General features: G+C 34.7%; 1 protein-coding gene across 3 annotated transcripts; it reads right to left on the bottom strand.

The window, feature by feature from the left end:
* Positions 1-1,686: 1,686 nt before the first annotated feature.
* Positions 1,687-10,224, bottom strand: LOC101256252 (abscisic-aldehyde oxidase-like). 3 transcript variants are annotated; one of them, XM_010315166.4, is made up of 11 exons: positions 9,728-10,015; positions 9,443-9,605; positions 6,562-8,241; positions 5,711-5,964; positions 5,384-5,593; positions 4,916-5,134; positions 3,879-4,841; positions 3,552-3,641; positions 3,021-3,119; positions 2,688-2,877; positions 1,687-2,414 (listed from the first exon to the last, which is right to left on the bottom strand). In XM_010315166.4, exons 2-11 carry the CDS (start codon positions 9,588-9,590, stop codon positions 2,200-2,202), a joined length of 4,068 nt encoding a protein of 1,355 aa, XP_010313468.2. In that variant the 5' UTR covers positions 9,591-9,605; positions 9,728-10,015; the 3' UTR covers positions 1,687-2,199. The 3 variants fall into 3 exon arrangements, with proteins under 3 accessions (XP_010313468.2, XP_069147556.1, XP_069147555.1); XM_069291455.1 differs by lacking the exon at positions 9,728-10,015 and adding an exon at positions 10,089-10,224 and having other exon boundaries at positions 1,850-2,184; XM_069291454.1 differs by lacking the exon at positions 9,728-10,015 and adding an exon at positions 10,089-10,224 and having other exon boundaries at positions 2,050-2,414.
* Positions 10,225-13,515: the final 3,291 nt, after the last annotated feature.

Genomic DNA, 13,515 nt, shown 5'->3' with positions numbered 1-13,515 from the left:
AAGTCTTATATCGTATTAATTATTCCAACCGACAAAATTGAAAAGTGGAGAGATCACATCCCATCCACTATCCCTCTTTATATAATATTCAATATTACTGGTCCAACTAATCAAGATTATCATTAAAATACTTTTTATTGATAACTTTTAAACTTAAATTTTTAACCCGAATCATCAAATAATAATAAAAAATAAAAAGATCAGATATTGTCCATCAACCTACTAAACGTGTGAAATGTCATTCAATACAGCTCATGGAATTGATTGTGATCATAATAAGCTGAATTATTCAGCTGAAAATATTTATTTTATTCACTAAACATGTGGGATGAATATTTTAATTTTTTTTTAAAAAGTCAAAAAAAAAAATATCTTCCTATTTTTAAAGAGATTTAATTATTTATCACTAAAGCTACCTCCCAATGTAACTTCTAATTCACTCAATCCTCTTAATTTCTCTATTAATCATCTAAAATTCAACTAATACTATAGTCACTTGTCCTAATTTAATTAGTCTGTCCGAAATTTTTTTTCATTTTTTTTGTTTAGTAGCAATTTAATTTTACAATTCATATTTTACCTGTAGTGAAATAATTTATAGCACGCAAATATCTATAATCTCATATAAATTGAGACGAAGAGAGTATTATTATCTTTTTGTTATACAATCTCTAAATTTACACTGAGATTGATATTAGACAGATTAAGGGAAAATACACAAGTACACCCTCATTCTATGCCCGAAATTTCATAGACACAATTATACTATAGTAATGTCTTATTATCGTCTGAACTTATTTTATAAGTAATTTTCTACTCCTTTTTAGCCTACGTGACACTAACTTGGAAAAAAAAAATCAATCAGCGTTGGACCCACAAGATAGTGCCACGTAGACCGAAAAGGAGTAGAAAATTATTAATAATATAAGTTTAAAAAGTAATAAGACCTTAATATAATATAAGTGTGTCTTTAAAATTTCGAACATAAATTAAGAGATACTTATGCATTATCCCATGAATTAACAAATGAACTTTATATCAGAAACTGTTCAAAGAAAAACCAAGAATCTTGAAATAGTTAGATTTTAACACTAAAGTTTGTCACATAAATGCACAATATGGTCAAACATAAAATAGTACGTAATATATTAGTTCAAATATTTTCTTGCTTATAATGATTAGTTATATTATAAAGTCATATAAGGTTTCATGGACCCCAAAGGCAAGAGGATTTGATAGGGATAGCAATTATTTTGTGTTACTACGATAAAATAACTTTAAGCGACTATTGATATTAATAAAGAGTGCTAAAGTTTTTATCGGCATTAGTTTAGTGTCATTAGAACCAATGTCGCTAAAGGCTTTAGGGACATATACAAGGAGTGTCAATTGCCGCTATTTAGCGACATTTTTGTTGTAGTGCACTACATCAAAAATGAGCTTCAGCGGCAATTGCTATAATTTCCGCTTAAGACGTATTTTTAGCGGCAATTAGCACTCTTTGTATATGTCCTAAAGGTTTTGGATCCAATGACACTAAACTAATATCGATAAAAACTTTGGCGCTCTTTATTAATGTGTTTATTTATAGCCGCTTAAAGTTATTTTTGTTGCAGTGATATTCCATAAGTTATGCTTAAGGAATGACTTCAGTTTCTAAAGAAACTCATCATCAGACATAATAAATTATACTATATCATCCTTTGAATATATATATAATAAACTCAATTACAAGTGGACATGTAAAAATGGACAATATCATTTTATTAGAATACAATCTAATAAAATACAGCTCATGGAATTGATTGTGATCATCATAAGCTCAATCATCATGGAATTGATTGTGATCTTTTCGAAAAGGCCTCACGGTGCATGTCAGATCCTCAAAAAGTAATATTTATTTTTCGAGGACTCGACACGAGTGCGACAACATTCTAGAGAGTCTGAGAAACATAGCTTAGTATCATTTGAAGCACGTTGACAACCGAGCCAGCAGAGTTTCTACGAACTTCTCCGCATAATCCAGGCCACACTGTGTCTTCACAACTGGTAATATTGCAGTGACATCTAGATAGAATTCTGAAGCAGACTCGTCGAGCTAGTCCCAGCGTTTGAGCTGTTCACGTGCTGCTCTTGTTGCACAATGGACCGAAGCTGCCAGAAACAGCGGTGGTTCACCAGATGCTGCAAAAAAGTTGATTACCGAGCCAGCAAAGTTTCTACGAACTTCTCTGCATAATCCAGGCCACACTGTGTCTTCACAACTGGTAATATTGCAGGGACATCTAGATAGAATTCTGAAGCAGACTCGTTGAGCTTGTCCCAACGTTTGAGCTGTTCACGTGCTGCTCTTATGGCTGCCCTTGTTGCACAATGGACCGAAGCTGCCAGAAACAGTGGTGGTTCACCAGATGCTGCAAAAAAGTTGATTATAATAAGATTCAACGGTTTGTATGAACTAAAGCAAATTCAGAATTTGAAGTTTATATGTTCCTGCATTGAGCTCAAGTTAGTATATATACAATAATAACATAGTTCACTAACAAGTATTTATAGATATTTAGTTGATTTCTCGATATATCTATACAAAGTCTGGACAAAAGTTATTGCGTTCCTGTGAACTCAAGAACATGGAGAACTCATATGACACATGGTAAAGCTAAAGGAAATGAAGAAAAGAGTTTTACTTTTGGATGAGAGAACACGTTGTTCGTGATGTCCACTGTTTACGAGATGAACATTGAAATTCTGGGGTATGGTGTCAATAGTTGGGATCTTGTATGTCCAAGTGCTATTTGAGACCATTAACCCATCTTCATTAGTAACATATTCTTCGTTCATGAAAAATCCGATTCCTTGTACGAAAGCCCCTTCAATCTGTAGCAAGGAAAAGAAAAACAATCACCACAGTTATGAACAATCTTGTGATTAAGAAGCAGATAGTTCTGAAGTTTGAATACGGTTCGAGTGTATGATGCATCTCTTAATTGTATAAGAGAATCTGCAATGAAGGGAAGAACCTGTCCCAAATCAACAGCTGCATTCAAGCTCTGTCCGCAGTCGTAAATAATATCCGACTGCAAAATGGTAGTCTCTCCAGTCAGAACATCTATCTCCACCTGCAAAAATGAGTTCTATTTTTTACTTATCCATATGAAGATATATTGGCTGCAAAGTGGTCCACAACCGGAGTTCCCCTGCCGAGTGTTGTGCACTCATATATATTGAAAATTGATAGTCATTGCATACGATTCACTTTCAAGATATCTTGGTGGTGAAATGATACACACGAGACTCAATTGCTTAAGCGGGTGGAGGTTCGAGTCCTCTTCGAGGCATAGTATATGATCATTCTCAATAAGAGAGCTTGATCGGATCAGTGCTGATATTCCAATCAGTATTGATATTCCGATATACTGATTCGAACTAAGTTCTTGGAATAAATTCAGCAAAATCTTGATGATCTTCTCTATGTATTGAAAGGGGAATCTTCTTTAAAGTAGCAGACTGAGGCATGGAACAAGAAAAACTGATAGGAGTAACAAGTTTACCTCACTGACAGCAGCGCCGAAGGTCAAATACCTCAAGAATTCTGGCACATAATAAGAATTTGCTGCTAAGTTTATTGATTGTGTTTGTGCCTGCAAAAGAAGAAAAATGATATCAAATATGACTTCAGAGTATATTATCTTCTGACTAGTTCCATCAAGAGTTCTGTTTGGATGAGGCGAAATGTTTATAAGAACAAGGTAATCATTGATGATAAGGCTATCAACGAGAACATCTTAAGAAAACAAGTTCACAGTGATTTCAAAAAGCAATCCAGAAAACCGAAAGTGACTGACTGAGAAGTGTGTCTTGCAGCGTCGAAAACAAACCTGGCGAATCAGCATTGGCCAATCAACAGAAACATTTTTTTCCTGCAACTGTTTCTTCAAAGGGGTCAGTCTTTCAACCAAGATATCACAGCAAAGTTTAACAGCTGCACAGCTTGATTCCGATGTGGTGCTTCCAGCCGTTAATCCACCTTGCACTACACTTAAGGTGTCTGCTTGTATGACTCGTACTTTCTCGACAAGGTGTTCGGCCCAACTACTTTCGATTGAACCGAGAGCATAGGCAGTCATCTGTCTAACCTTTGTCCATAGCCCTTGGCCAACATCAACCCCTCCAACCTCCACAACAATTGATCCATCTTGCAGAATACTCACTTTTCCTGGTGTCGGTCGTTGCAAAGCATTGTACACAGCTGGTACTCGAGAAATGCCCCTTTTCTTCCATGTGTTTTTCTGGTTGAACTGTTCTATCATCTTGCTTCGTTGGAAAAAGCTGGACGACACTGCCAACTTATCCATGATACCAGGCAATGTATATTCTCCTTCTGCTACAACGTTACCATAGAATAAGTTAAGGCTTTCAAATGTATGAACATTCTCATTTCTGACCGAGTCCACCTCAATCGACAGTAAACTTGCGACGTGCTCTACTATAGCTTCGGCGATATAAGATCCTTGCACCTCCCCAGGACCCCGCATGATCGTTTTGCTGGTGAGATTTGTCTTGCATACTTGTATATCAAAAGACAAGGCACCCCAATTATATTTTTTTAGTGTATTCATCAGAGATAATGGTATGACGGGGCTTAAATCATCTGTGATCCCAGCATTTATCAATATATCAAGGTGTAATGCTGTGATCTTTCCGCTCGACTTGAATCCTACACTGTATGTTACTTTCATCGGGTGCCGTCCTCCTGTCATTATCATGTCACTGTTCCGGTTGACATATATCCTGACAGGTCTTCTCAACTTGTATGCTGCTAGTGCACAGGCTGTGGAAACCTAGAATTATACATAAACTTTAACATCACTGTCAGAAAATTGTTACTATTACTATTTCTTTTTCGTATACTCACAGGCATTGCTTTGACAAACTTGCCCCCAAAGGCACCTCCAAGCCTTCTTGTAATTACGCGGATGTTGTGTGCAGGAACACCAAGACAACTGGCAATTACACTCTGTGAATTCTCAGGGCACTGGCTTGAAGTATAAACAACCATGCAGTTGTCTTCATCTGGAATTGCGAGGGCAGTCTGTGTCTCCATATAAAAATGGTACTCGGAACCGAATCTTAACTGGAAAATGGATATTAAAAGAAACGATAAGTAATATGTTTGAACCTTTAGCATACATCACCATCTAGGAATCAAATTTAGGAAACCATTGGAACAATGCTATGTTCTCAGTCTCTTCAAATATGCCCACCAGGTGTGTGCCGAATCCTCCAATAGTGCATTTTGGAGGATCCACTATGGGTACCACAATGATTTTGGAGAATCCGAGCAACAAAAAACAGATATGAACAGTAGAGAAAACAAAAGTACCTCAGCAGAGAGAATTTTTTGATCAGCTTCAGCCATTCCTTTTGAGAAATCACCAATCTGTTCAGGCTGAAAAGGTGGAGGGACTTGGATATAACTAGATTTCTCAACAGCTTCCTCAACAGTTAAAATGGCCGAATCTACATTTGTAGTGTCGTATTCAATGAGGGCAGTTCTTGCAGCCACATCTGCAGACCTCTGACTATCAGCAACCTATGGTGTTTCAACAACATAAGGAAAAAAGTTCAAAATTTCAATGTTTTTTTAGTGTATGAGAAATTAACATTGCATAAAAACCAATCTCAGCAGAAAGAAACTTGAAGTGCTCACCACAAATGCAATTCTGTCACCAGCACAGCGGGAGAGATCTTCAGCAAATAGGGGCTCGGAGCCAAATGGTGTAACAGCTCCTCTATTTGCCCCTCCTGTTGGGATATCTTTGTATGTAATTATGGTGGTGTCTGTTAAATGATTAGGCTCAAGCTGGATTCCCTTGACACCAGCTAATGGCTTTGTACTGTAGATAAACGCTCCATGCAAGCAGTTTGGTGGTGAAGGAATGTCATCTACATAAACAGCTTCGCCTGAAAAATATTATGTAAACCAGCACACCTAAAGTTCAGAATGTTGCAGACACAAAGTTATAGTTAAACTGGTGTGCAGATAAGCTATTTTGTATTAAAGAAAAACAAAAACATGGCAAGAGGAATACATGACAACAATGGCAACAAAAAAGGAGAAGAATGACCAATTGGTAACACCTGAAAACGGAATCCAAAACACACAACAAAGTTTGGGAAAAATATGTATTAACACCCCAAAGAATGGTAACAAAAGTTGTACCACAGGTGTTGAATAAATCTTAACGCAATGTTTTATCCAAAGCTGATAGAAAGTAAACTATTTCCCCGATTTCATATCTCTTAGAATAGACCTTCCCTCCTGTACTTGCTATTACTTTAGTAGTGTAATTTCACTTTAAATATCAGATATCATTTTCAATTTAACTATGCTGCTGGATCCTCCAAAAACGTTGTCCAAACAACATAGATGCTAACATTTTTGAAGTGTCCAAACAACATAGATGCCTTAAATGTCAAAAACCAGAAGTCAAGGACTGGAAAAATTGTTGTAGTTAACATGCACAAGATGAAATAAAATATTAAAAGGGGATAACAAACCCGCAGCTTGCATGGCAGCTCCAATCTTCTTCAACGGTTCACCTACTGGAGAGTACTCCGTACTGAACTCCACGACCTGCTTAGAAGAAGATAGCAGTTTTTGTTTTCTCCCCTGACTAATGCAACCATTATTACTACTTTCCGAAACTTCCTTGTCTGAGATGTCATTAATTCCATCCAGTAAACCACCAGAAATAGAAGGATGAACATCAGTTAAGGGATAAAGAAACTCAAAAACATAACTGACGGCCAAGCTTGATCTGTACTCAGGGTGTGAAGTGCCATCTTCCGGTACCACCGCTAATTTGACTAATTTAAGTGCTTCATACAAAACATGTACACTCATCATTTTCCCCGTTAGACATTCTTCTACCTTTTTAGCCCTTGTTGCATGTTTTGTGCCATACGCACCAAACGCCAAATAGATATTGTTTATAAGGACGCTGTTATTGCAGTGAGAAACATCAGCCTGGAATGCAGCATTTACATATGCCAATGCATTCCCATGAGGTCGTGGAGCCGCTCGATAGGTTTCAAACAAAAATCTAGAATGAGTTTGGTGAGAACTTTGATCTTTCTTAAATGGGATGCAAACACTTAGAAGCACAGTCTTTGAGTCTAGTGGTGGTCTTGATAATAACTCCTCCCAAGTGAGGTTTTCAGGTCCATGACTGGTCATCAAGCTAACAGTAGCAGAAAGCCCGAGAAGTAGTGTAGCGATATCAGAAGGAAAACCATTCTTCTGTGCCATGACCAAATTTCCTCCCACACTAGCAGAGTTTCTAACAAATGGTGAAGCAATCTTCTCCATGTGGTCAGCCAATTTTTGGGATACCAACTTCCCATATGAACCCAAATTGATATGACTTTCCTCTTTCAAGACTGAGATGAATTTAGAGATAGTCACAGTTGCTCCAACTTCAATGCCTGTCTGATCTCTTTTGATGATTGAGAGTTCAGGAATGTGCCTGAGATCAACATAATGATCATATCGCTGAGTTTCCTTATAATAACCAGTGCCGGTATTACCAACGACGAGTTTAAAGCTTCCACGATTTACCGTCACATTGAAGTTCAACAAGCTCCATAGCTCCTTAATGGAAACAGGACTGTACCAAGGGTACTTTGAGGAGTCCAAATTCGTGGCGGATTCACTTTTCAAGAACTCAGGATATGTACTAAAATTCTTGGTTGGATCATAGGGAGGTAATTTACTTACTTTCATTTCCTTGGAGTCTCCCTTTTTCCAAAAAGAATTGAACCCCAAATCCTCTATATCAATATCAGCAGCAAAAGTCTTGCAGGCATCAGCAATGGGCCGGTAGCCAGTGCACCGACAAAGGTTTCCTGCTATGGCATTTTCAGCTTCAGATGAAGTAAGCTTAGAGAATCCTGGTGGAGGATCGGGTTTGTTTCCTTTATCAGCATTGACGAGAGCTGAGAAAAGTGACATACACAGGCCAGGAGTGCAAAAGCCGCATTGAGAAGCATAGAAACCGGCAAATCTTTCATGAATAGAGTGAAAACCATCTCTGGTGTTCCCAAGGCCTTCGCTTGTAGTAATTGAACAACCATTTAAACTACAAAGAAGTGTAAGGCACGAACTCGCACTAAAATCTTCCACCTTTTTAAACTTCGGATCATACTTTGAGATCAGAACAACACAAGCTCCACAACCACCTGCAAGCATACAAATAAATTATGTTCCTTTTGAACCCAAAGTTGTGCATTTGTTACCAAATACTTAATCAGATTATAGACGGACGATGAAGAGATATACCCCTCTAAAAGACTTAAGAAGCAGTATTTCATAGTCTAACTGAAATCAGCCAACAGGAATACGATATCTCATTTAATGAGTAAACTACATTGAAAAAAAACTACTCTATAAAAGCTAGTCATTTTACTTCATTGTACCACAAAAGTAATTCTACTCTCCGAAGCTGCTGAAGTTAGCTTAGTATGTAAATCAATTACATATGGTGAAACCTAAAACTTAATTTTTGCTATTGTAAAAATATGACACTTGAACCTTACCACCATCCGTTCCCCAAAAGCTAGCTCCTGAGGGGAAGTTTGTGCAAGTCTATATAAACTAATGTGAGACTCTATCCCCCAGCCCCAAAAAAAGAAATAATTCATGTAATACGTGGTATAACTCCACCCCAAAAGCTAGCTCGTGAGGGAATGGTTGCTCAAGTCTATATAAGCACACCACTAGTCAATTCCCCAATTAATGTGGAACTTTAACCCACTCTAACACCCCTTTCACGCCCAAGCCCAACTTAAGCATGGATCAGGAGCCCAAACGGGGATGAACCTGATTCTGATACACCTAGGCTTAACTCAACCCAAGAATGAAAGATTTCATTGACTGAAAACAATTAAACATACAGTCTCCTACTCCCAACACTTCAAACCAGAGACTTTTGTTTAGAGGTGAAAGAATCTTTACCGTTCCACCACACCCTAATAAGTTATCATAAGCTTTCTGCATATGACGGGTGCATAAGAGAAGTACACTAGAATTTATCAAATTCCATGAACATTTGCCATAAGAACACAAATATAAGGAAATCCAAAGCTTCTTAATTATATAGTAGCACCAAAAACAAACATATAGTATACGCTAGGAAGATTAAGATCATGAGATCTCAGGTTCAAATTTCAACGGAGTAAAAAACACTAGATATTTCTTCTTATTTGTCCAAGCCTTGACAGACAGAGTTACTCAATGTTGTGTTGGTGGGATAGTGGGAGATGACAAGCTACCCTTGAGACTAGTCGAGACGCACAAACAGGCTTGAACACCGCGGTTGCTCAAAAAGAAAAAACATATTTATTTATGTAACAGAGTGGTGAAAGAAAAGAAGAGCATTACCTTCACCACAACCAAGCTTAGGACTCTTGTAACAAGTCTCCGAGCGCAAGAAGTGAAGCAAAGTTGTAGAAGGATCGACGGATGGCAACTCAAACCTCTCTCCATTAACTGCAAACACCAAATTCCCCCTTTTCTGTCTTTCCTCCATTACTACAATAGCCTCCTTAAAATCAAAATTCTATGGTTAGCTCCTTCACAAAAAAATTGTCTTTTTTCTACTTTCAGTTGAAAAATATAAGAAGTGGAACAAAAACTTATACTGAAGCAGTTAACTTTAACACATACCCTTTACCAAAAATCTAGTCTTTTTCAACTTTTCTTCTACATACTGAGCTAAAAAATATCACAACTGAAAGAAAAATCAAGAATCTTGATCGTTGGTTGTCCAGATGCTTACTTTATTACACCAATGCTTCTTAAATCAAGATTCATAGATAGCTTAAACAGTTCACTTAGACACATACCCTTTTTATTAAAAATCTGATCTTTTTCAACTTTTCTTCTACATACTGAGCTAATAAAATATCACAACTGTAAGAAAAATCAAGAATCTTGGTCATTGGGTGTCCAAATGCTTACTTTATAACACCAACGCTTCTTAAATCAAGATTCTTGGATAGCTTAAACAGTTCACTTAGACACATACCCTTTATTAAAAATCTTATCTTTTTCAACTTTTCTTCTACATACTGAGCTAAAAAAATATCACAACTGAAAGAAAAATCAAGAATCTTGATCATTGGGTGTCCAAATGGTTACTTTATAACACCAATGCTTCTTAAATCAAGATTCTTGGATAGCTGAAATGCTTAACTTTGACACATACCCTTTATCAAAAATCTCATCTTTTTCAACTTTTATTTCAACCTACTGAGCTGAAAAGTAACAGAAATGAAAGAAAAAGCAAGAATCTTGAATTGTTTAAGTTCATTGCTAGCTGAAACAGTTAACTTTGACACATACCCTTTATCAAAAATCTTATCTTTTTCAACTTTTCTTCTAAAAAATGAGCTGAAAAATATCACAATTATTAAAATAATAAGCAAAGAATATTCTTGAATTATAAAGGGAAAATGAAGCTCACAATTATGTAAAATGTGATGATTATTTTCAAAAGAAAATATTTCTATGTATTAATAGGGATGATGGAGAAAAAAATTCAATCTTTTTGAACCACTCAGGTCATAATTATAGTTATTATAGGTGAAGGAATTTATACTAATTTAAGATTACTATTTCCACACTTCTATTTATAGGAAAAAGATAAAAGAGAGATTTTTTTATGCCCTCACATGTGCTTTACATGTTAGTGATGTTATCAATCTTCCCAACAAGTCCTTTTATTTATAGGAAAAATGTTCTAATATATTATCGAACTTTGAGAAATACTTAACTTATCAATATATTATCGTTTGAGAAGAGACTCGAGATGGAATATTTTACCTATAAATATCGATTTTCGGAGATCGGTATTCCTTGAAATATCGATAAAAAAGCGACTTCCCAGCTTAAATCTGTAAAAGTTTGGTCGCTATTCAATTTCGACCTCTGGAGGTAGGCATTAATGCCATATGATGAATGTTTTCTTAAACTAATAAAGGATAATTTAGGTATAAAACTCACACTCTCAATAATGGTTTAGGTATGAAACTAAAAAAAATTATAATTCTTCAATGTGTTTTTGACGGTTGTCTCTATTTTTTTTTTCATACTAAACACATCCTCTAATTAATAACTTCCAAAAGTTGAAAGATTATTTTGTTTTTTTAATCATTATTTTAAGAACATTTAAATGAAAAATTGTAATTATATAATCTATGCAAACATAACTAATGAAAATTTCAATACAAAAAAATCAACAGATATATTTTCTTAAAAATCTTATCTACTTCAAAATTATTGAAATTACTCATGTAAAATGTGATATTATTTTGAAGAAAATATATTCAAGAATGATTGTGAAAAATTCAACCAATTTAAACCGGTCTGTTATAATTATTATAGTAGGTCAACTTATTAGAGTATAATTTAATGTAATTACTTTCCAACTTCTCTCTATCTATTTATAGATTATACATTAAAGAGAAATCTTCTTTATGCCTTTGCATGTGCTTTATATGTTGTGATGTTATCTTTGGTAAAAATTAAATATGTATCGAAATTTCAGAAAAGATATATTTATCGTTTCTTAAAAATAATTATTTGAAAAGATTTATTCATGCCATTATTTATAAAGAAAAAAACAATTATAGTTTTGCAAAATCGTGGCCAATTAATTATGTTTCAGACGTGTCATTAATTAAATTACTTTTTTTAAAAATAAAAAAAAATTAAATATGTCATCAAACTTTGAGAAAGGCTCATGTATGACATGAATGAATATTTTCTCAAACGAAAATGACATAGAGTCAAGCTTTCAACCGATAACATAAATGAGTCTTTCTTTATTTTATTTGAAAGATATACATTGCGTATTCGGAAGATATTCAATATATTTTAGAGTGAGTCTTTACTTGTCTGATTATCTAGTGAAATATTTTTTGGACAAAAATAAATCGGAATCATATAAGTTGTTTCCTTTTATTTAGGGCGTACATCCCTCACATTATTATTTTAATATGTTTTCTATTAATAAAATCATTTTATTCTAAGTCTTATATCGTATTAATTATTTCAACCGATAAAATTTAAAAGTGGAGAGATCACATCCCGTCCACTATACCTCTTTATATAATATTCAATATTACTGGTCCAACTAATTAAGATTATCATTAAAATAAAATTTTTAAATTTTTAAATTTTAAATCTGAAACATCAAATAATAAAAAGAATAAGATTAGATCTTGCCCATCACCTACTAAACGTGTGAAATATCATTCAAAATACAGCTCATGGAATTAATTGTGATCATAATAAGCTCAATTATTGTACTGAAAATCTTTATTTTATTCAGTAAACATGTGGGATGAATATTTTAATTTTTTTAAAAAAAGTCAAAAAAAATATCTTCCTATTTTGAAAGAGATTTATTTATTTATCACTAAAGATTCCTTTAAATGTTAAACTTTTAATTCACTCAATCCTCTTAATTTCTCTATTAATCATCTAAAATTCAACTAATACAATAGTCACATGTCCTAATTTATATATTTCTCACTTCCACTTTTAATTAGTCCGTCCTTAAAAAAAAGATATTTTTTTTATTTAATAGCAATTTAACAGGGATAATTGTATATAATAGCAAACTAATAACCTAAAATAAATGGAGTAGCTACTGTTTGATTTGATTGTGCCCCATAGAAACGTTTGTCAAAGTTTGTCAGTCGCCTCTCTCCCCAAAACTCTCGCTCGCCACTCTCCCTCTGCCAGTCGCCTCTCTCCCAAATTGAAGAAAGAAACTTTAGATCACACATTTTCTGTTAAACGAACACGTTCAAATTCTTTAAGAAGATTTACATAAAAACAAGTATTCAGTATCTATGTTGCTCGGACTTTTCGAAAATACCTCTAAGTGCATGTCGGAGCCTAGTCGATGTCAAGAACCTAGTATTACTACTCAATCACTGACAAGAGAATCTAGATTCTGAAAAATGGTGCTTCTGGTTCTAATTTCCTCGTTTATGTTTATACATTGTTCAAACAGATTCCTAGCCCAGGTTTTTGCTATCATTATTGCCTTGTGATAACAAAAAGCTAATATTTTAAAAGAATTTCGGTAAAAAATAAGTCGAGACCGTGTATCATCAAAAAAGCTAGGTAAATTTGATTTTTTTTCTGCATTGTACCTTGTTTGAACTTTGAAATGTGTACGTTTGCCTTTAGAAACTACACAATTAATAAGATTGTAATAGATATTCATGAAACGGCGAGAACAATTGTCACTAATGCTTCTTTTTAGTGGCAATGACTATATTTATTAGCGGGATAACTGTTGTCGCCAATGAATAGTTTTAGTGGCGACAATGGTATGTTTAAGCGACGATCATAATAGTCGCAAAGGTTGATTATCGTGGTAACTATTATATGCTTGTTGTCGCTAAACTTGGTTTTAGTGGTGATTAAATTTGCTGCTA

Source organism: Solanum lycopersicum, chromosome 11, assembly GCF_036512215.1.
Source record: "Solanum lycopersicum chromosome 11, SLM_r2.1".
In the NCBI taxonomy this organism is placed as follows: Eukaryota; Viridiplantae; Streptophyta; class Magnoliopsida; order Solanales; family Solanaceae; genus Solanum; species Solanum lycopersicum.
Note: the sequence above shows the minus strand (reverse complement) of the source record. Positions and strands in the feature narration are given on the sequence as shown.

What these genes read in the sequence shown, in the direction of transcription:
- LOC101256252 (XM_069291454.1), bottom strand. Translation starts at nt 9,590, where the DNA reads ATGGAGGAAAGACAGAAAAGGGGGAATTTGGTGTTTGCAGTTAATGGA. An exon ending in AGCTGCCATGCAAGCTGCGG is followed by an intron (nt 5,965 to 6,561) that starts GTTTGTTATCCC and finishes AATATTTTTCAG; the next exon opens with GCGAAGCTGTTTATGTAGAT. An exon ending in AAAAAATTCTCTCTGCTGAG is followed by an intron (nt 5,135 to 5,383) that starts GTACTTTTGTTT and finishes TCCATTTTCCAG; the next exon opens with TTAAGATTCGGTTCCGAGTA.